Genomic DNA, 24009 nt, shown 5'->3' on the forward strand with positions numbered 1-24009 from the left:
CTCCTTTGCCAGTCACTGCACCGGCTCCCTATACCACCCTCTCTCCCGTACCCCACACCTCCTACATCTCCAGCCTCATTTCATCACATACCCCCCTCCCACCTTCCTCTGCCAGTCACTGCACCGGCTCCCTATACCACTCCTCTCTCCCCCACCCCGCACCTCCTACAGCTCCAGCCTCATTTCCCCACATACCCCCCTCTGCAATCACTGCACCGGCTCCCTATAACACTCCTCTCTCCCCCACCCCGCACCTCCTACATCTCCAGCCTCATTTCCTCACATACCTCCCTCCCAGTCACTGCACTGGCTCCCTATACCACTCCACTCTCCCCCACCCCACACCTCCTACAGCTCCAGCCTCATTTCCACACATACCTCCCTCCTCTACCAGTCACTGCACCGGCTCCATATACCACTCCTCTCTCCACCACCCCGCAGCTCCTACATCTCCAGCCTCATTTCATTACAAACCCCCCTCCCACCCTCCTCTGCCAGTCACTGCACCGGCTCCCTATACCACTCCTCTCCCCCACCCCGCACCTACATCTCCAGCCTCATTTCCTCACATACCTCCCTCCCACCCTCACTACCAGTCACTGCACCGGATCCATATACCACTCCTTTCTCCCCCACCCCGCACATCTCCAGCCTCATTTCCTCACAAACCCCCCTCCCACCCTCCTCTGCCAGTCACTGCACCGGCTCCCTATTCCACTCCTCTCTCCCCCACCACACACCTCCTACATCTCCAGCCTCATTTCCTCACATACCCCCCCCAATACCAGTCACTGCACCGGCTCCCTATACCACTCCTCTCTCCCCCACCCAACACCTCCTACATCTCCAGCCTCATTTCCTCACATACCCCCCTCTCACCCTCCTCTGCAATCACTGCACCGGCTCCTTATACCACCCTCTCTCCCTCACCCCGCACGTCTTACATCTCCAGCGTCATTTCCTCACGTACCTCCCTCCCACCCTCCGCTGCCAGTCACTGCACCGGCTCCCTATACCACTCCTCTCTCCCCCACTCTGCACCACCTACATCTCCAGCCTCATTTCCTCACATACCCCTCTCCCACCCTCCTCTGCCAGTCACTGCACCGGCTCCCTATACCACTCATCTCTCCCCACCCAACACCTCCTACATCTCCAGCCTCATTTCCTCACATACCCCCCTCCCACCCTCCTCTGACAGTCACTGCACCGGCTCCTTATACCACTCATCTCTCCCCCACCTCCTACATCTCCAGCCTCATTTCCTCACATACCCCCCTCCCACCCTCCTCTGCCAGTCACTGCACCGGCTCCCTATACCACTCCTCTCCCCCAGCCAACACCTCCTACATCTCCAGCCTCATTTCCTCACATACCCCCCTCCCACCCTCCTCTGCCAGTCACTGCACCGGCTCCCTATACCACTCCTCTCCCCCAGCCAACACCTCCTACATCTCCAGCCTCATTTCCTCACATATCCCCCTCCCACCCTCCTCTGCCAGTCACTGCACCGGCTCCCTATACCACTCCTCTCCCCCACCCCGCACCTCCTACATCTCCAGCCTCATTTCCTCACATACCTCCCACCCTCCGCTGGCAGCCACTTCACCGGCTCCCTATACTACTCCTCTCTCTCACCCACTCCGCACCACCTACATCTCCAGCCTCATTTCCTCACATACCCCCTCCTCTGCCAGTCACTGCACCGGCTCCCTATACCACTCCTCTCTCCCCCACCTCCTACATCTCCAGCCTCATTTCCTCACATACCCCCCTCTCACCCTCCTCTGCAATCACTGCACCGGCTCCATATACCACCCTCTCTCCCTCACCCCGCACCTCTTACATCTCCAGCCTCATTTCCTCAGGTACCTCCCTCCCACCCTCCGCTTCCAGTCACTGCACCGGCTCCCTATACCACTTCTCTCTCTCCCCCACTCCGCACCACCTACATCTCCAGCCTTATTTCCTCACATACCGCCCTCCCACCCTCCTCTGCCAGTCACTGCACCGGCTCCCTATACCACTCCTCTCTCCCCCACCTCCTACATCTCCAGCCTCATTTCCTCACATACCCCCCTCCCACCCTCCTCTGCCAGTCACTGCACCGGCTCCCTATACCACTCCTCTCTCCCCCACCCAACACCTCCTACATCTCCAGCCTCATTTCCTCACATACCCCCCTCTCACGCTCCTCTGCCAGTCACTGCACCGGCTCCCTATACCACTCATCTCTCCCCCACCCCACACCTCCTACATCTCCAGCCTCATTTCCTCACATAACCCCCTCCCACCCTCCTCTGCCAGTCACTGCACCGGCTCCATATACCAGTCCTCTCTCCCCCACCCTGCACCTCCTACATCTCCAGCCTCATTTCCTCACATAGCCCCCATTACCAGTCACTGCACCGGCTCCCTATACCACTCCTCTCTCCCCCACCCAACACCTCCTACATCTCCAGTCTCATTTCCTCACATACCCCCCTCCCACCCTCCTCTGACAGTCACTGCACCGGCTCCTTATACCACTCATCTCTCCCCCACCTCCTACATCTCCAGCCTCATTTCCTCACATACCCCCCTCCCACCCTCCTCTGCCAGTCACTGCACCGGCTCCCTATACCACTCCTCTCTCCCCCACCCAACACCTCCTACATCTCCAGCCTCATTTCCTCACATATCCCCCTCCCACCCTCCTCTGCCAGTCACTGCACCGGCTCCCTATACCACTCCTCTCCCCCACCCCGCACCTCCTACATCTCCAGCCTCATTTCCTCACATACCCCCCTCTCACCCTCCTCTGCAATCACTGCACCGGCTCCTTATACCACCCTCTCTCCCTCACCCCGCACCTCTTACATCTCCAGCCTCATTTCCTCACGTACCTCCCTCCCACCCTCCGCTGGCAGTCACTTCACCGGCTCCCTATACTACTCCTCTCTCTCCCCCACTCCGCACCACCTACATCTCCAGCCTCATTTCCTCACATACCCCCTCCTCTGCCAGTCACTGCACCGGCTCCCTATACCACTCCTCTCTCCACCTCCTATATCTCCAGCCTCATTTCCTCACATACCCCCCTCCCACCCTCCTCTGCCAGTCACTGCACCGGCTCCCTATACCACTCCTCTCTCCCCCACCCAACACCTCCTACATCTCCAGCCTCATTTCCTCACATACCCCCCTCTCACACTCCTCTGCCAGTCACTGCACCGGCTCCCTATACCACTCATCTCTCCCCCACCCCACACCTCCTACATCTCCAGCCTCATTTTCTCACATAACCCCCTCCCACCCTCCTCTGCCAGTCACTGCACCGGCTCCATATACCAGTCCTCTCTCCCCCACCCTGCACCTCCTACATCTCCAGCCTCATTTCCTCACATAGCCCCCATTACCAGTCACTGCACCGGCTCCCTATACCACTCCTCTCTCCCCCACCCAACACCTCCTACATCTCCAGCCTCATTTCCTCACATAGCCCACTCCCACCCTCCTCTGCCAGTCAATGCACCGGCTCCCTGTACCACTCCTCTCTCCCCCACCCCTCCTACATCTCCAGCCTAATTTCCACATACCCCCTCCCATCCTCCTCTGCCAGTCACTGCACCGGCTCCCTATACCACCCTCTCTCCCCCACCCAACACCTCCTACATCTCCAGCCTCATATCCTCACATACCTCCCTCCCAGTCACTGCATCGGCTCCCTATACCACCTCTCTCCCCCACCCCACACCTCCAGCCTCATTTCCTCACATACCTCCCTCCTCTACCAGTCACTGCACCGGCTCCATATACCACTCCTCTCTCCCCCACCCCGCACCTCCTACATCTCCAGCCTCATTTCCTCACATACCCCCCCACTACCAGTCACTGCACCGGCTCCCTATACCACTTCTCTCTCCCCCACCCAACACCTCCTACATCTCCAGCCTCATTTCCTCACATACCCCCCTCTCACCCTCCTCTGCAATCACTGCACCGGCTCCCTATAACACTCCTCTCTCCCACCCCACACCTCATACATCTCCAGCCTCATTTCCTCACATATCCCCCTCCCACCCTCCTCTGACAGTCACTGCACCGGCTCCCTATACCACTCCTCTCCCGCACCTCCTACATCTCCAGCCTCATTTCCTCACATACCCCCCTCTCACCCTCCTCTGCAATCACTGCACCGGCTCCTTATACCACCCTCTCTCCCCCACCCCACACCTCCTACATCTCCAGCCTCAATTCCTCACATACCCCCCCTCTCACCCTCCTCTGCCAGTCACTGCACCGGCTCCATATACCACTCCTCTCCCCCACCCCGCAGCTCCTACATCTCCAGCCTCATTTCCTCACATACCCCCCCTCTCACCCTCCTCTGCCAGTCACTGCACCGGCTCCTTATACCACTCCTCTCCCCCACCCCTCCTACATCTCCAGCCTCATTTCCTCACATATCCCCCTCCCACCCTCCTCTGCCAGTCACTGCACCGGCTCCCTATACCACTCCTCTCCCGCACCTCCTACATCTCCAGCCTCATTTCCTCACATACCCCCCTATCACCCTCCTCTGCAATCACTGCACCGGCTCCTTATACCACCCTCTCTCCCCCACCCCACACCTCCTACATCTCCAGCCTCAATTCCTCACATACCCCCTCCTCTGCCAGTCACTGCACCGGCTCCCTATACCACTCCTCTCTCCTACCCCACACCTCCTACATCTCCAGCCTCATTTCCTCACATATCCCCCTCCCACCCTCCTCTGCCAGTCACTGCACCGGCTCCTTAAACCACTCCTCTCCCCCACCCCACACCTCCTACATCTCCAGCCTCATTTCCTCACATATCCCCCTCCCACCCTCCTGACAGTCACTGCATCGGCTCCCTATACCACTCCTCTCTCCCCAACCCAACACCTCCTACATCTCCAGCCTCATTTCCTCACATAGCCCACTCCCACCCTCCTCTGCCAGTCACTGCACCGGCTCCTTATACCACCCTCTCTCCCCCACCCTGCACCTCCAGCCTCAATTCCTCACATACCCCCCTCCTCTGCCAGTCACTGCAGCGGCTTCCTATACCACCCTCTCTCCCCCACCCCGCACTTCCTACATCTCCAGCCTCATTTCCTCACATACCCCCCTCCCACCCTCCTCTGCCAGTCACTGCACCGGCTCCCTATACCACTCCTCTCCCCCACCCCGCACCTCCTACATCTCCAGCCCCATTTCCTGACATACCCCCCTCCCACCCTCCTCTGCCAGTCACTGCACCGGCTCCCTATACCACTCCTCTCTCCCCCGCCCCGCACCTCCTACATCTCCAGCCTCATTTCCTCATGTACCTCCCTCCCACCATCCGCTGCCAGTCACTGCACTGGCTCCCTATACCACTCTTCTCTCCCCCACCCCACACCTCCTACATCTCCAGCCCCATTTCCTGACATACCCCCTCCGCTCTCATATTCAGGATGTCGCTCTTATCCTCTGGAACACACACCCTCGCCCTGTTAGACTCTCACCCATCTGTCGTCGTTCCCTATAACTTTCGCCCTATCTTACATCCCTTCCTCCTCCAATCTCTGCAGCCTCCTGCCCTTTTCTCCCATTCAGTCCACCCATATTCCCTATAGAGTGTAAACTTGGGTGAGTAAGGTCTTCACCCCTCTGTATTCTCTACATTACAGTTCCATTCCTATTTATTATTATTGGGTCTTTATGTGATGACACTGAGCTAATTCTTGCCCACATTACCCATCATAGGATCCTGGAATGTTCCTACTCCAGCCTCAGGCCAGAAGCTCCACCTGGGGAGATGAATCTACGAGACATTATTCTGATCTCAGTGTACGCTCAGATCGCGGAGCACTTCCTATCTCTACCGCAGCCGGTAACGTTTCTGTGCAGCGTAGGAGACACCCGTGTCAGATCTCAGAGTCATTCTGGGCATCATGCGTCTGGTTATGCCAATCTCACATGGGGGTACTGCGTAATAGCTGTATTGGGCATAAAGTAACGGCGCCATCTTCAGCATCAGAACAAATAATGACAAAAGCGGCACATAGGTTATAAACGCCATACATTCATCTTACACGCGTGTCCAGCCAGTCCTCGCGCCCCAGCACATAGCGCTCTTTTTAACAGAAGCCAGAAACAGCATTTCAGCACAAATTCATTTACAGACAAATCACAAACAGAATACGGGAGATCTCAAATACATTACAGCTTTAAAATTTGTTAAAATGAGGACTTTTTAAAAAAAAATAAGCCCAGTGTCAGTATGAGGGAGGGTGGGAGAGGGGCGCAGGTATTTGTCCTAGGGGGGCAATGCACAAGGTTAAACCTGTCTATGATACGCACTCTCTCTTGTAACAAAGCAGCAGTCTGCCTGTATACAGGAAGAGAGTATACCCCAATCTGCCTGTATACAGGAACAGAGTATACCCCAATGTGCCTGTATACAGGAAGAGAGTATACCCCAATCTGCCTTTATACAGGAAGAGAGTATACCCCAATCTGCCTGCATACAGGAACAGAGTATACCCCAATCTGCCTGCATACAGGAACAGAGTATACCCCAATCTGCCTGAACACAGGAACAGAGTATACCCCAATCTGCCTGCATACAGGAACAGAGTATACCCCAATCTGCCTGTATACAGGAACAGAGTATACCCCAATCTGCCTGAACACAGGAACAGAGTATACCCCAATCTGCCTGTATACAGGAAAAGAGTATACCCCAATCTGCCTGAACACAGGAACAGAGTATACCCCAATGTGCCTGTATACAGGAACAGCATATACCTCAATCTGCCTGCATACAGGAACAGAGTATACCCCAATCTGCCTGCATACAGGAACAGAGTATACCCCAATCTGCCTGCATACAGGAACAGAGTATACCCCAATCTGCTTGTATACAGGAACAGAGTATACCCCAATCTGCCTGAACACAGGAACAGAGTATACCCCAATCTGCTTGTATACAGGAACAGAGTATACCCCAATCTGCCTGAACACAGGAACAGAGTATACCCCAATCTGCCTGTATACAGGAACAGAGTATACCCCAATCTGCCTGAACACAGGAACAGAGTATACCCCTATGTGCCTGTATACAGGAACAGCATATACCCCAATGTGCCTGTATACAGGAACAGCATATACCCCAATGTGCCTGTATACAGGAACAGCGTGTACCCCAATGTGCCTGTATACAGGAAGAGCGTGTACCCCAATGTGCCTGTATACAGGACCAGCGTGTACCCCAATCTGCCTGTATACAGGAAGAGAGTATACCCCAATCTGCCTGTATACAGGAACAGAGTATACCCCAATCTGCCTGCATACAGGAACAGAGTATACCCCAATCTGCCTGCATACAGGAACAGAGTATACCCCAATGTGCCTGTATACAGAGTATACCCTAGTCTGCCTGTATACAATGACGTAGTATACCCCAATCTGCCTGTATACAGAGTATACCCCAATCTGCCTGTATACAGGAACAGAGTATACCCCAATGTGCCTGTATACAGAGTATACCTTATCTGCCTGTATACAGAGTATACCCTAGTCTGCCTGTATACAGTGACATAGTATACCCCAATCTGCCTGTATTCAGTGACATAGTACACCCCAATCTGCCTGTATACAGAGTATACCCCAATCTGCCTGTATACAGGAACAGAGTATACCCCAATGTGCCTGTATACAGAGTATACCCTAGTCTGTCTGTATACAGAGTATACCCTAGTCTGCCTGTATACAGTGACATAGTATACCCCAATCTGCCTGTATACAGAGTATACCCCAATCTGCCTGTATACAGAGTATACCCTAGTCTGCCTGTATACAGTGACAATAGTATACCCCAATCTGGCTGTATACAGAGTATACCCTTGTCTGCCTGTATACAGAGTATACCCTAGTCTGCCTGTATACAGAGTATACCCCAATCTGCCTGTATACAGTGACAGAGTATACCCCAATCTGCCTGTATACAGAGTATACCCTAGTCTGCGAGCAGGCTGACTGCGCACAACACACAGCACCATAAACCAGCGTGTCTCAAATCCAGTCCTCAGGACACACTAACAGGGCATGTTTTCTAGGTCTCCTCACAGAATCACAAGTGAAAAACTTGACCACCTATGGATCTATTACAATGTGGCAGTCAGTAATGAATACATGTGCTGCAACAAGGGGGTATGGAAAACATGGCCATAAATCTAAAGATTATCATTCCAACCAGCCAACTAGTAGGAACAAAACTGTGGTATTGTATGTGAGCACATGACAATGATCCGCCTGCTCCCAAATGGCGGAGAACTGTTGTTAGGACAAGTTGGTAAATCCTGGATTTAACCAATTTGTACGAAGGATCATTTTCATCCATTTTCTTGTGTTTGGGAGAATACGGCCGGTTGCCCCCATACATTACCAGATTTACGCTCTAGTTGGCTGGTTGGAGTGACCCCCGTTATCTGTGTGGTGAGGACTGGATGTGAGAAAGTGCCGCATAGACCAACGCAGTCTCCAGACTTCCTAGATTTATCACCAATCATTACATTACAGCGACAAAGCAGGGTCTCATAGCTCCCCACCCTCAAGGCATCCCCGAAAGAGTCCTTCATGGTCACCCACTGACCCCCAAAAAGAGTCCCCTCACGCAGCGTCACCCATTGACAATCACTCACAGCAACCCACTGCTCCCACCCCCCCTAAGACAGTCCCGTGCATGGCTCACCCATTGTACACAAGTGGAAAATACTGGTGGGTGCAGACTGAAGGCTTCCACTTGCAGACAGCAGTGCTGGGGAGAACATAAAAACTAAAGGCTCTTGTGAGGTTCGGCAAGACGTTTTGGCCACCTTATAGTAACCGTGTATTGCACCTAACAAAACGAATGGAGTGCCCCACTCTTCACAAGCAGGGAGGTTGGTTAGCTCACATTATATGACTGTGCATGACCTATAGGGAGAAGGGATTAGTGTTAGTACATCACAGTAATAACAGCACCAATGCAGGATATTCTCAGGGTCTGTGTCCATCCAGAGCAGCCCAGTGCCCGACAGAACGCAAAGTCTCGGTGAACGATCCCATCCAGCCATCGGGGCACTAACATTATGAAATTCTCTGATAACATCTTTCCAAAAACCGGATCATCCTGTCTAGGAATGAGTAATACTATTATACCCAACACGTCCGCTGAGGGCTCGGCACTTCATGTCAGCGAGTTGTTAGAGCTTTTCATTCTCCATTCCTACAATTATTGTGCATGGTCTCAGCCTGTTACTCGTTCCCAATCCGTCCTCAGCCTTGGATGTACTCAACTGGGGCCCCCAATACATTGGCGTGTACCTTCTGGTGTTTGTTTAGCTCAGACCTCCAGCGGTAACTCTTGCCGCACTCGTTACAGGGGTACGGTCTCTCTCCGGTGTGCGTCTTGACGTGAGTGGTGAGATGCTGCCTCTGCACGAAGCATTTGCCGCACTGCTTGCATTTATAGGGCCGCTCACCCGTGTGGATGCGCTTGTGGATGAGTAAGGCCGTGCGACGGCGGAATATCTTCCCGCATTCGTTGCACAAGTTCGGTTTCTCTCCCGCCTGGTGACTCCTTTGATGCTTCAGCAAATCAGAGTTCCGTGCAAAACGTTTGTCACACTCGTTGCAGGAGAAGAGTTTTTCCCGCGGCACGCGGCGCTGGTCCAGGAAGTGCAGACTTTGGCGGAAGCCCCGGAGAGCATCGGCAGACGTGTGCGGTTCATCGCCCTGGAGGGAGTGACTGGAGAAGTCTCGCAATTCCTGGGGGACTCCAACTTTATTCACCTCGGAATCCAGATCTGCACCAAGAGGAATGTGCTCTTTGGAGTCGCAGGGGATTTGCAGACCCTCGGGGTTCCTCTCTGGGGGCATCTCCTTGCCGTTCTTATTGATCCAGACTTCTCCTGCTGAGGAGAACCACAGACAGTAAATAGGGGTATAACACATAACTTGTCTCCTAATGTACAACGCTCCGTCCCCCCCAGCACAATACGGTGTACGAGCAGCAACCACGCAGCTTAATGCGCAAAATCAGAAGGATGTGTCCTCACTCAGTATAATATATGAACATTTCTGTTTTGTACTAAATACATCACTGTACACGTAATTCCCTCACATGCCTCCATACATGTGTACCCGTGCAGTTCACCCCTTCTGCCTCTCTGTACATTAAACCTGCTGAGACCCCAGAAATGCCCCCAATCCAAGACCTCGGAAATACCCCCAATCCAAGACCTCGGAAATACCTCCATCTGAGATCCCCAGAGAATACCATTATCTAAAACCCCCAAAAAAACTATATTTGAGACCCCCGAAAATACCTATGAGACCCCCGGAAATATCTCAGTCTAAAATCCCCAAAGAATAACATTATCCGAGACCTCCAAAAACCTACATTCAAGACCCTTCCGAAAATACCTTCAATTGAGACACCCAGAAATACCTCCATCCGAGATCTCCAAAGAATACCTATATCCGAGAACCCCGAAAATACCTCCATGCGAGACCCCCGAAAATACCTCCATCCGAGACCCCCAAAATACCTCCATCCGAGACCCCCAAAATACCTCCATCCGAGACCCCCAAAAATACCTCCATCAGAGACCCCCAAAATACCTCCATCAGAGACCCCCAAAATACCTCCATCAGAAACCCCCGAAAATACCTCCATGCGAGACCCCCGAAAATACCTCCATCAGAGACCCCCAAAATACCTCCATCCGAGACCCCCAAAAATACCTCCATCAGAGACCCCCAAAATACCTCCATCAGAGACCCCCCAAAATACCTCCATCAGAAACCCCCGAAAATACCTCCATGCGAGACCCCCGAAAATACCTCCATCAGAGACCCCCAAAATACCTCCATCCGAGACCCCCAAAAATACCTCCATCAGAGACCCCAAGAGAACCCCAAAAAATCTACATCTCAAACCTCCAGAAAATCCCTCCATCATACTGTGACCAGCGATCCAGGATGAGCTGACATCAGCCGGTGCAGAGCCAGTGAGGCGTCACCATGAAGACACTGACTCTATAACTAAGGGGGGAAACACCGGTGACTGTGCGGAAGGGCTGAGGAGGACACGTACCCAGTGATATGAGGGAGTCGGCACTTTCCTTCATCATGTTCCGGTACAGCTCCTTCTGCCAATCCTCCAAATCCTTCCACTCATCCGAGAAACACACAGCAACGTCATCAAAGGACACGGAGGCCTGAAACACACGTGTAACATATTACACCAAGTCTGACGCGCATAGGACTGTATGACATCACTGTACTGAACATGTGTCCTCATACACTGATCCCTTTTGTACCATAAGGCGCGAGACTCCTGGGCCGATTCCCGCGCTGCGCGCTCTTTCCTCGTCTGCATAGAACCGTACTAGGTACTTAGGGATGTTTTTTTGTTGGCAAGGAATCAGTATGTGGTGGTAGATAAAGCAGCGTAACGATGCGTGGCGTGGGTCACTGGTATCGGACCGGTCTTTTGCCCTTAGATTGTGTACTTTCTCCTTATTTATGGGTCTTCTTTCTCTTATAGAGTGCAATTAGGAATGACCGCACAGGAACAGAGGGCGGCGGGGGGTGAGCGAATGTATTGAAATGATAAGTCAGTTATAGTGATACCGAGTCCGTTATAGTGATACCGAGTCCGTTATAGTGATACCGTGTCCGTTATAGTGATACCGTGTCCGTTATAGTGATACCGTGTCCGTTATAGTGATACCGTGTCCGTTATAGTGATACCGTGTCCGTTATAGTGATACCGTGTCCGTTATAGTGATACCGTGTCCGTTATAGTGATACCGTGTCCGTTATAGTGATACCGTGTCCGTTATAGTGATACCGTGTCCGTTATAGTGATACCGTGTCCGTTATAGTGATACCGTGTCCGTTATAGTGATACCGTGTCCGTTATAGTGATACCGTGTCCGTTATAGTGATACCGTGTCCGTTATAGTGATACCGTGTCCGTTATAGTGATACCGTGTCCGTTATAGTGATACCGTGTCCGTTATAGTGATACCGTGTCCGTTATAGTGATACCGTGTCCGTTATAGTGATACCGTGTCCGTTATAGTGATACCGTGTCCGTTATAGTGATACCGTGTCCGTTATAGTGATACCGTGTCCGTTATAGTGATACCGTGTCCGTTATAGTGATACCGTGTCCGTTATAGTGATACCGTGTCCGTTATAGTGATACCGTGTCCGTTATAGTGATACCGTGTCCGTTATAGTGATACCGTGTCCGTTATAGTGATACCGTGTCCGTTATAGTGATACCGTGTCCGTTATAGTGATACCGTGTCCGTTATAGTGATACCGTGTCCGTTATAGTGATACCGTGTCCGTTATAGTGATACTGTGTCCGTTATAGTGATACCGTGTCCGTTATAGTGATACCGTGTCCGTTATAGTGATACCGTGTCCGTTATAGTGATACCGTGTCCGTTATAGTGATACCGTGTCCGTTATAGTGATACCGTGTCCGTTATAGTGATACCGTGTCCGTTATAGTGATACTGTGTCCGTTATAGTGATACCGTGTCCGTTATAGTGATACCGTGTCCGTTATAGTGATACCGTGTCTGTTATAGTGATACTGTGTCCGTTATAGTGATACCGTGTCCGTTATAGTGATACCGTGTCCGTTATAGTGATACTGTGTCCGTTATAGTGATACCGTGTCTGTTATAGTGATACTGTGTCCGTTATAGTGATACTGTGTCCGTTATAGTGATACCGTGTCTGTTATAGTGATACTGTGTCCGTTATAGTGATACTGTGTCCGTTATAGTGATACTGTGTCCGTTATAGTGATACTGTGTCCGTTATAGTGATACCGTGTCCGTTATAGTGATACCGTGTCCGTTATAGTGATACCGTGTCCGTTATAGTGATACCGTGTCCGTTATAGTGATACCGTGTCCGTTATAGTGATACCGTGTCCGTTATAGTGATACCGTGTCCGTTATAGTGATACCGTGTCCGTTATAGTGATACCGTGTCCGTTATAGTGATACCGTGTCCGTTATAGTGATACCGTATCCGTTATAGTGATACTGTGTCCGTTATAGTGATACTGTGTCCGTTATAGTGATACCGTGTCCGTTATAGTGATACCGTGTCCGTTATAGTGATACTGTGTCCGTTATAGTGATACCGTGTCCGTTATAGTGATACTGTGTCCGTTATAGTGATACTGTGTCCGTTATAGTGATACTGTAACCCCTTAACTGATACAAACAGAGAAATAAACCAAGCGATCTCCATGAAGCGCTGGGATCGGGCTAATCAGAGTCAGGAATTACAGGATTGTCTCTTATTTCCCTCCCGATACCCTGCAGCAATACAGGGAGCAGCAGAAGAGGGGGAACTTATACACAGTGATTTCTTTTATATTCCACTATACAACTCAGTAACACACAGCCTGTGTGCAACACTCAACTACATTTATGGGAACGGAGTCCCTGGATTATCTAATGTTTCTATCCTTATGTAGAGGGCTGATGCCTCTGTATTGTGACATGCTGACAGACTCAGGAATGTACAGATGTATTTATAACCATTGTACGATTACCCATTCCTGCTTTGGGGCCAGGCTATATTTTGATCCTCATGTTCATGTGTCATTACAGTGTGTGTATATATATATATATATATATATATATATATATATAACCAGTTGATGTAGCCTGCGATACAGCTCTTATTCATGGCCTATAGCTGAAAAGAATCTCAGAAAATGACTTTGTATCGGGAAAGGTTCCGCCAGATGTAGGATATACAGTATACGCCCACCGACTGATTATGGGCCTGAGTCAGACCCGCTCGCTATCTGCGTACGCTCGCTGGATGCGTATGTAAATTTGTCAAAGTGACGAAATGGGAAGCGAACACTCGCCAAGGCATAAGCACGCCCACCATGTTTTAGCGAGCGGCCAGCGTACGCCCAATCGCACAGGTAGAGCCGCCCACCAGCACCACGTCATCTCCAGGAAGTGTATTAAACCATTGGTACATCGAGCACCATCGGATGATAACGCAGCGCTTGTGGTAGCTTTACCCTACCGCAAGCAATGCGACGAAATCAGTGTAAAAAAAAAGGCAAGTGACGTGTACTATGACGCTGCCTGTTAATTATGCACGCCTCTAAAACGGAGTTGAAATACCCAGGCACGCCTGCGTTCACATCTCCAACCCCCCGTTGTTAGTATCCTGCCCCTTTTACTACCCACAAACGGCCTCTCCTGTCACTCATTACCCTGGGCTGCCTTTGCTGGGCGAGCGAGAGGGATACGATCGCAGTGTGTAGTTCGGGCCGCTTGCGAACGCACAGTGCGAGCGAGCGGCTCTGAATCAGGCCCTATGATTGATATACGGCTACATCATTGTTACAGCATCTTGCTACAAATAGTATAATGGGCCTGACTAACTACCGTACGCAACTGCGATTACGCACGCCATAGGCCGATTGTTGCATTCTGCACATGCATTGCACTGAGCGAACTAGCTATTGCGATCGGGACTGAGATCGCAGTGACTAAACAGACCCATTGCAGAGTGATTGACAGGAAGTGCCAGTGCTTTTCAACGCAATTGCAGGGGTGTGCAAAAATTAGCCTGTGTAAGTGTGTGTGAGGCAGTGATGGTACTCCATGTTACTGATGGTATCTCAGTCTTGTGTAATCACTGTGTGTGATGAGGTTAGTAATTCCTGAGTAAGGTCAGAGCCTGTGTACGTGTGTGAGAGGATGTGATGGTACTCCATGTTACTGATGGTATCTCAGTATTGTGTAGTCACTGCGTGTGATGAGGTTAGTAATTACTGAGTAAGGTCAGAGCCTGTGTAAGTGTGTGTGAGGCTGTGATGGTACTCCATGTTACTGTTGGTATCTCAGTATTGTGTAGTCACTGCGTGTGATGAGGTTAGTAATTCCTGAGTAAGGTCAGAGCCTGTGTAAGTGTGTGTGAGGCTGTGATTGTACTCCATGTTACTGATGGTTTCTCAGTATTGTGTAGTCACTGCGTGTGATGAGGTTAGTAATTCCTGAGTAAGGTCAGTGCCTGTGTAAGTCTGTGTGAGGCTGTGATGGTACTCCATGTTACTGATGGTAATCTTGTGTAATCACTGCGTGTGATGAGATTAGTAATTCCTGAGTAAGGTCAGAGCCTGTGTAAGTGTGTGAGGCTGTGATGGTACTCCATGTTACTGATGGTCTCTCAGTCTTGTGTAATCACTGCGTGTGATGATGTTAGTCATTCCTGAGTAAGGTCAGAGCCTGTGTAAGTGTGTGTGAGGCTGTGATGGTACTCCATGTTACTGATGGTATCTCAGTCTTGTGTAATCACTGTGTGTGATGAGGTTAGTAATTCCTGAGTAAGGTCAGAGCCTGTGTAAGTGTGTGTGAGGCAGTGATGGTACTCCATGTTACTGATGGTATCTCAGTCTTGTGTAATCACTGTGTGTGATGAGGTTAGTAATTCCTGAGTAAGGTCAGAGCCTGTGTACGTGTGTGAGAGGATGTGATGGTACTCCATGTTACTGATGGTATCTCAGTATTGTGTAGTCACTGCGTGTGATGAGGTTAGTAATTACTGAGTAAGGTCAGAGCCTGTGTAAGTGTGTGTGAGGCTGTGATGGTACTCCATGTTACTGTTGGTATCTCAGTATTGTGTAGTCACTGCGTGTGATGAGGTTAGTAATTCCTGAGTAAGGTCAGAGCCTGTGTAAGTGTGTGTGAGGCTGTGATTGTACTCCATGTTACTGATGGTTTCTCAGTATTGTGTAGTCACTGCGTGTGATGAGGTTAGTAATTCCTGAGTAAGGTCAGTGCCTGTGTAAGTCTGTGTGAGGCTGTGATGGTACTCCATGTTACTGATGGTAATCTTGTGTAATCACTGCGTGTGATGAGATTAGTAATTCCTGAGTAAGGTCAGAGCCTGTGTAAGTGTGTGAGGCTGTGATGGTACTCCATGTTACTGATGGTCTCTCAGTCTTGTGTAATCACTGCGTGTGATGATGTTAGTCATTCCTGAGTAAGGTCAGAGCCTGTGTAAGTGTGTGTGAGGCTGTGATGGTACTCCATGTTACTGATGGTATCTCAGTCTTGTGTAATCACTGTGTGTGATGAGGTTAGTAATTCCTGAGTAAGGTCAGAGCCTGTGTAAGTGTGTGTGAGGCTGTGATGGTACTCCATGTTACTGATGCTATATCAGTCTTGTGTAATCACTGTGTGTGATGAGGTTAGTAATTCCTGAGTAAGGTCAGAGCCTGTGTAAGTGTGTGAGGATGTGATGGTACTCCATGTTACTGATGGTATCTCAGTCTTGTGTAATCACTGTGTGTGATGAGGTTAGTAATTCCTGAGTAAGGTCAGAGCCTGTGTAAGTGTGTGTGAGGATTTGATGGTACTCCATGTTACTGATGGTATCTCAGTCTTGTGTAATCACTGAGTGTGATGAGGTTAGTAATTCCTGAGTAAGGTCAGAGCCTGTGTAAGTGTGTGTGAGGCTGTGATGGTACTCCATGTTACTGATGCTATATCAGTCTTGTGTAATCACTGTGTGTGATGAGGTTAGTAATTCCTGAGTAAGGTCAGAGCCTGTGTAAGTGTGTGTGAGGCTGTGATGGTACTCCATGTTACTGATGCTATATCAGTCTTGTGTAATCACTGTGTGTGATGAGGTTAGTAATTCCTGAGTAAGGTCAGAGCCTGTGTAAGTGTGTGAGGATGTGATGGTACTCCATGTTACTGATGGTATCTCAGTCTTGTGTAATCACTGTGTGTGATGAGGTTAGTAATTCCTGAGTAAGGTCAGAGCCTGTGTAAGTGTGTGTGAGGATTTGATGGTACTCCATGTTACTGATGGTATCTCAGTCTTGTGTAATCACTGAGTGTGATGAGGTTAGTAATTCCTGAGTAAGGTCAGAGCCTGTGTAAGTGTGTGTGAGGCTGTGATGGTACTCCATGTTACTGATGGTATCTCAGTCTTGTGTAATCACTGCGTGTGATGATGTTAGTAATTCCTGAGTAAGGTCAGAGCCTGTGTAAGTGTGTGTGAGGCTCTGATGGTACTCCATGTTACTGATGGTATATCAGTCTTGTGTAATCACTGTGTGTGATGAGGTTAGTAATTCCTGAGTAAGGTCAGAGCCTGTGTAAGTGTGTGTGAGGCTGTGATGATACTCCTTGTTACTGATGGTATCTCAGTCTTGTGTAATCACTGTGTGTGATGAGGTTAGTAATTCCTGAGTAAGGTCAGAGCCTGTGTAAGTGTGTGTGAGGATTTGATGGTACTCCATGTTACTGATGGTTTCTCAGTCTTGTGTAGTCACTGTGTGTGATGAGGTTAGTAATTCCTGAGTAAGGTCAGAGCCTGTGTAAGTGTGTGTGAGGATGTGATGGTACTCCATGTTACTGATGGTCTCTCAGTCTTGTGTAATCACTGTGTGTGATGAGGTAATTCCTGAGTAAGGTCAGAGCCTGTGTAAGTGTGTGTGAGGATGTGATGGTACTCCATGTTACTGATGGTATCTCAGTCTTGTGTAATCACTGAGTGTGATGAGGTTAGTAATTCCTGAGTAAGGTCAGAGCCTGTGTAAGTGTGTGTGAGGCTGTGATGGTACTCCATGTTACTGATGGTATCTCAGTCTTGTGTAATCACTGAGTGTGATGAGGTTAGTAATTCCTGAGTAAGGTCAGAGCCATTGTAAGTGTGTGTGAGGATGTGATGGTACTCCATGTTACTGATGGTCTCTCAGTCTTGTGTAATCACTGCGGGTGATGAGGTTAGTAATTCCTGAGTAAGGTCAGAGCCTGTATAAGTGTTGTGTGAGGCTGTGATGGTACTCCATGTTACTGATGGTATCTTAGTCTTGTGTAATCACTGTGTGTGATGAGGTTAGTAATTCCTGAGTAAGGTCAGAGCCTGTGTAAGTGTGTGTGAGGCTGTGATGGTACTCCATGTTACTGATGGTGTCTCAGTCTTGTGCAATCACTGTGTGTGATGAGGTTAGTAATTCCTGAGTAAGGTCAGAGCCTGTATAAGTGTTGTGTGAGGCTGTGATGGTACTCCATGTTACTGATGGTATCTCAGTCTTGTGTAATCACTGTGTGTGATGAGGTTAGTAATTCCTGAGTAAGGTCAGAGCCTGTGTAAGTGTGTGTGAGGATTTGATGGTACTCCATGTTACTGATGGTTTCTCAGTCTTGTGTAATCACTGCGTATGATGAGGTTAGTAATTCCTGAGTAAGGTCAGAGCCTGTGTAAGTGTGTGTGAGGATGTGATGGTACTCCATGTTACTGATGGTGTCTCAGTCTTGTGTAGTCACTGTGTGTGATGAGGTTAGTAATTCCTGAGTAAGGTCAGAGCCTGTGTGTGTGTGAGGCTGTGATTGTACTCCATGTTACTGATGGTATCTCAGTCTTGTGTAATCACTGCGTGTGATGAGGTTAGTAATTCCTGAGTAAGGTCAGAGCCTGTGTAAGTGTGTGTGAGGATGTGATGGTACTCCATGTTACTGATGGTGTCTCAGTCTTGTGTAATCACTGTGTGTGTGATGAGGTTAGTGATTCCTGAGTAAGGTCAGAGCCTGTGTAAGTGTGTGTGAGGATGTGATGGTACTCCATGTTACTGATGGTATCTCAGTCTTGTGTAGTCACTGTGTGTGATGAGGTTAGTAATTCCTGAGTAAGGTCAGAGCCTGTGTAAGTGTGTGTGAGGCTGTGATGGTACTCCATGTTACTGATGGTATCTCAGTCTTGTGTAATCACTGTGTGTGATGAGGTTAGTAATTCCTGAGTAAGGTCAGAGCCTGTGTAAGTGTGTGTGAGGCTGTGATGGTACTCCATGTTACTGATGGTATCTCAGTCTTGTGTAATCACTGCGTGTGATGATGTTAGTAATTCCTGAGTAAGGTCAGAGCCTGTGTAAGTGTGTGTGAGGCTCTGATGGTACTCCATGTTACTGATGGTATATCAGTCTTGTGTAATCACTGTGTGTGATGAGGTTAGTAATTCCTGAGTAAGGTCAGAGCCTGTGTAAGTGTGTGTGAGGCTGTGATGATACTCCTTGTTACTGATGGTATCTCAGTCTTGTGTAATCACTGTGTGTGATGAGGTTAGTAATTCCTGAGTAAGGTCAGAGCCTGTGTAAGTGTGTGTGAGGATTTGATGGTACTCCATGTTACTGATGGTTTCTCAGTCTTGTGTAGTCACTGTGTGTGATGAGGTTAGTAATTCCTGAGTAAGGTCAGAGCCTGTGTAAGTGTGTGTGAGGATGTGATGGTACTCCATGTTACTGATGGTCTCTCAGTCTTGTGTAATCACTGTGTGTGATGAGGTAATTCCTGAGTAAGGTCAGAGCCTGTGTAAGTGTGTGTGAGGATGTGATGGTACTCCATGTTACTGATGGTATCTCAGTCTTGTGTAATCACTGAGTGTGATGAGGTTAGTAATTCCTGAGTAAGGTCAGAGCCTGTGTAAGTGTGTGTGAGGCTGTGATGGTACTCCATGTTACTGATGGTATCTCAGTCTTGTGTAATCACTGAGTGTGATGAGGTTAGTAATTCCTGAGTAAGGTCAGAGCCATTGTAAGTGTGTGTGAGGATGTGATGGTACTCCATGTTACTGATGGTCTCTCAGTCTTGTGTAATCACTGCGGGTGATGAGGTTAGTAATTCCTGAGTAAGGTCAGAGCCTGTATAAGTGTTGTGTGAGGCTGTGATGGTACTCCATGTTACTGATGGTATCTTAGTCTTGTGTAATCACTGTGTGTGATGAGGTTAGTAATTCCTGAGTAAGGTCAGAGCCTGTGTAAGTGTGTGTGAGGCTGTGATGGTACTCCATGTTACTGATGGTGTCTCAGTCTTGTGCAATCACTGTGTGTGATGAGGTTAGTAATTCCTGAGTAAGGTCAGAGCCTGTATAAGTGTTGTGTGAGGCTGTGATGGTACTCCATGTTACTGATGGTATCTCAGTCTTGTGTAATCACTGTGTGTGATGAGGTTAGTAATTCCTGAGTAAGGTCAGAGCCTGTGTAAGTGTGTGTGAGGATTTGATGGTACTCCATGTTACTGATGGTTTCTCAGTCTTGTGTAATCACTGCGTATGATGAGGTTAGTAATTCCTGAGTAAGGTCAGAGCCTGTGTAAGTGTGTGTGAGGATGTGATGGTACTCCATGTTACTGATGGTGTCTCAGTCTTGTGTAGTCACTGTGTGTGATGAGGTTAGTAATTCCTGAGTAAGGTCAGAGCCTGTGTGTGTGTGAGGCTGTGATTGTACTCCATGTTACTGATGGTATCTCAGTCTTGTGTAATCACTGCGTGTGATGAGGTTAGTAATTCCTGAGTAAGGTCAGAGCCTGTGTAAGTGTGTGTGAGGATGTGATGGTACTCCATGTTACTGATGGTGTCTCAGTCTTGTGTAATCACTGTGTGTGTGATGAGGTTAGTGATTCCTGAGTAAGGTCAGAGCCTGTGTAAGTGTGTGTGAGGATGTGATGGTACTCCATGTTACTGATGGTATCTCAGTCTTGTGTAGTCACTGTGTGTGATGAGGTTAGTAATTCCTGAGTAAGGTCAGAGCCTGTGTAAGTGTGTGTGAGGCTGTGATGGTACTCCATGTTACTGATGGTATCTCAGTCTTGTGTAATCACTGTGTGTGATGAGGTTAGTAATTCCTGAGTAAGGTCAGAGCCTGTGTAAGTGTGTGTGAGGCTGTGATGGTACTCCATGTTACTGATGGTGTCTCAGTCTTGTGTAATCACTGTGTGTGATGAGGTTAGTAATTCCCGAGTAAGGTCAGAGCCTGTGTAAGTGTGTGTGAGGATGTGATGGTACTCCATGTTACTGATGGTATCTCAGTCTTGTGTAATCACTGTGTGTGATGGGGTTAGTAATTCCTGAGTAAGGTCAGAGCCTGTGTAAGTGTGTGTGAGGCTGTGATGGTAACTCCATGTTACTGATGGTTTCTCAGTCTTGTGTAATCACTGCGTATGATGAGGTTAGTAATTCCTGAGTAAGGTCAGAGCCTGTGTAAGTGTGTGTGAGGATGTGATGGTACTCCATGTTACTGATGGTGTCTCAGTCTTGTGTAGTCACTGTGTGTGATGAGGTTAGTAATTCCTGAGTAAGGTCAGAGCCTGTGTGTGTGTGAGGCTGTGATGGTACTCCATGTTACTGATGGTATCTCAGTCTTGTGTAGTCACTGTGTGTGATGAGGTTAGTAATTCCTGAGTAAGGTCAGAGCCTGTGTAAGTGTGTGTGAGGCTGTGATGGTACTCCATGTTACTGATGGTATCTCAGTCTTGTGTAATCACTGTGTGTGATGAGGTTAGTAATTCCTGAGTAAGGTCAGAGCCTGTGTAAGTGTGTGTGAGGATGTGATGGTACTCCATGTTACTGATGGTCTCTCAGTCTTGTGTAATCACTGTGTATGATGAGGTTAGTAATTCCTGAGTAAGGTCAGAGCCTGTGTAAGTGTGTGAGGCTGTGATGGTACTCCATGTTACTGATGGTCTCTCAGTCTTGTGTAATCACTGTGTGTGATGAGGTTAGTAATTCCTGAGTAAGGTCAGAGCCTGTGTAAGTGTGTGTGAGGATGTGATGGTACTCCATGTTACTGATGGTCGCTCAGTCTTGTGTAATCACTGTGTATGATGAGGTTAGTAATTCCTGAGTAAGGTCAGAGCCTGTGTAAGTGTGTGTGAGGCTGTGATGGTACTCCATGTTACTGATGGTATCTCAGTCTTGTGTAGTCACTGCGTGTGATGAGGTTAGTAATTCCTGAGTAAGGTCAGAGCCTGTGTAAGTGTGTGTGAGGATGTGATGGTACTCCATGTTACTGATGGTGTCTCAGTCTTGTGTAATCACTGCGTGTGATGAGGTTAGTAATTCCTGAGTAAGGTCAGAGCCTGTGTAAGTGTGTGTGAGGATGTGATGGTACTCCATGTTACTGATGGTCTCTCAGTCTTGTGTAATCACTGTGTGTGATGAGGTAATTCCTGAGTAAGGTCAGAGCCTGTGTAAGTGTGTGTGAGGATGTGATGGTACTCCATGTTACTGATGGTATCTCAGTCTTGTGTAATCACTGAGTGTGATGAGGTTAGTAATTCCTGAGTAAGGTCAGAGCCTGTGTAAGTGTGTGTGAGGCTGTGATGGTACTCCATGTTACTGATGGTATCTCAGTCTTGTGTAATCACTGAGTGTGATGAGGTTAGTAATTCCTGAGTAAGGTCAGAGCCATTGTAAGTGTGTGTGAGGATGTGATGGTACTCCATGTTACTGATGGTCTCTCAGTCTTGTGTAATCACTGCGGGTGATGAGGTTAGTAATTCCTGAGTAAGGTCAGAGCCTGTATAAGTGTTGTGTGAGGCTGTGATGGTACTCCATGTTACTGATGGTATCTTAGTCTTGTGTAATCACTGTGTGTGATGAGGTTAGTAATTCCTGAGTAAGGTCAGAGCCTGTGTAAGTGTGTGTGAGGCTGTGATGGTACTCCATGTTACTGATGGTCTCTCAGTCTTGTGTAGTCACTGCGTGCGATGAGGTTAGTGATTCCTGAGTAAGGTCAGAGCCTGTGTAAGTGTGTGTGAGGCTGTGATGGTACTCCATGTTACTGATGGTCTCTCAGTCTTGTGTAATCACTGCGGGTGATGAGGTTAGTAATTCCTGAGTAAGGTCAGAGCCTGTATAAGTGTTGTGTGAGGCTGTGATGGTACTCCATGTTACTGATGGTATCTTAGTCTTGTGTAATCACTGTGTGTGATGAGGTTAGTAATTCCTGAGTAAGGTCAGAGCCTGTGTAAGTGTGTGTGAGGCTGTGATGGTACTCCATGTTACTGATGGTCTCTCAGTCTTGTGTAGTCACTGCGTGCGATGAGGTTAGTGATTCCTGAGTAAGGTCAGAGCCTGTGTAAGTGTGTGTGAGGATGTGATGGTACTCCATGTTACTGATGGTGTCTCAGTCTTGTGCAATCACTGTGTGTGATGAGGTTAGTAATTCCCGAGTAAGGTCAGAGCCTGTGTAAGTGTGTGTGAGGATGTGATGGTACTCCATGTTACTGATGGTGTCTCAGTCTTGTGCAATCACTGTGTGTGATGAGGTTAGTAATTCCTGAGTAAGGTCAGAGCCTGTATAAGTGTTGTGTGAGGCTGTGATGGTACTCCATGTTACTGATGGTATCTCAGTCTTGTGTAATCACTGTGTGTGATGGGGTTAGTAATTCCTGAGTAAGGTCAGAGCCTGTGTAAGTGTGTGTGAGGCTGTGATGGTAACTCCATGTTACTGATGGTTTCTCAGTCTTGTGTAATCACTGCGTATGATGAGGTTAGTAATTCCTGAGTAAGGTCAGAGCCTGTGTAAGTGTGTGTGAGGATGTGATGGTACTCCATGTTACTGATGGTGTCTCAGTCTTGTGTAGTCACTGTGTGTGATGAGGTTAGTAATTCCTGAGTAAGGTCAGAGCCTGTGTGTGTGTGAGGCTGTGATTGTACTCCATGTTACTGATGGTATCTCAGTCTTGTGTAATCACTGCGTGTGATGAGGTTAGTAATTCCTGAGTAAGGTCAGAGCCTGTGTAAGTGTGTGTGAGGATGTGATGGTACTCCATGTTACTGATGGTGTCTCAGTCTTGTGTAATCACTGTGTGTGTGATGAGGTTAGTGATTCCTGAGTAAGGTCAGAGCCTGTGTAAGTGTGTGTGAGGATGTGATGGTACTCCATGTTACTGATGGTATCTCAGTCTTGTGTAGTCACTGTGTGTGATGAGGTTAGTAATTCCTGAGTAAGGTCAGAGCCTGTGTAAGTGTGTGTGAGGCTGTGATGGTACTCCATGTTACTGATGGTATCTCAGTCTTGTGTAATCACTGTGTGTGATGAGGTTAGTAATTCCTGAGTAAGGTCAGAGCCTGTGTAAGTGTGTGTGAGGCTGTGATGGTACTCCATGTTACTGAT

At 48.8% G+C, this 24009-nt stretch overlaps 1 protein-coding gene across 3 annotated transcripts in view; it reads right to left on the bottom strand.

The window, feature by feature from the left end:
- Positions 1 to 7546: 7546 nt before the first annotated feature.
- The window catches only part of LOC148479130 (uncharacterized), a 102333-nt gene continuing 85870 nt past the window's right edge, over positions 7547 to 24009 (bottom strand). For 2 of the 3 annotated variants that reach the window (XM_088454916.1, XM_088454918.1), the window contains exons 11-12: positions 11134 to 11257; positions 7547 to 9949 (exon numbers count right to left, since the gene is read on the bottom strand). In XM_088454916.1, the coding sequence (XP_088311042.1) occupies positions 9312 to 9949; positions 11134 to 11257 (762 nt within the window). In that variant the 3' untranslated portion in view covers positions 7547 to 9311. The remainder of the gene's footprint in view (positions 9950 to 11133; positions 11258 to 24009) is intronic. The other variant, XM_088454917.1, reaches the window with a different exon arrangement.

This window comes from Taudactylus pleione, unplaced genomic scaffold, assembly GCF_031769625.1.
Source record: "Taudactylus pleione unplaced genomic scaffold, aTauple2 ptg000635l, whole genome shotgun sequence".
NCBI lineage: Eukaryota > Metazoa > Chordata > Amphibia > Anura > Myobatrachidae > Taudactylus > Taudactylus pleione.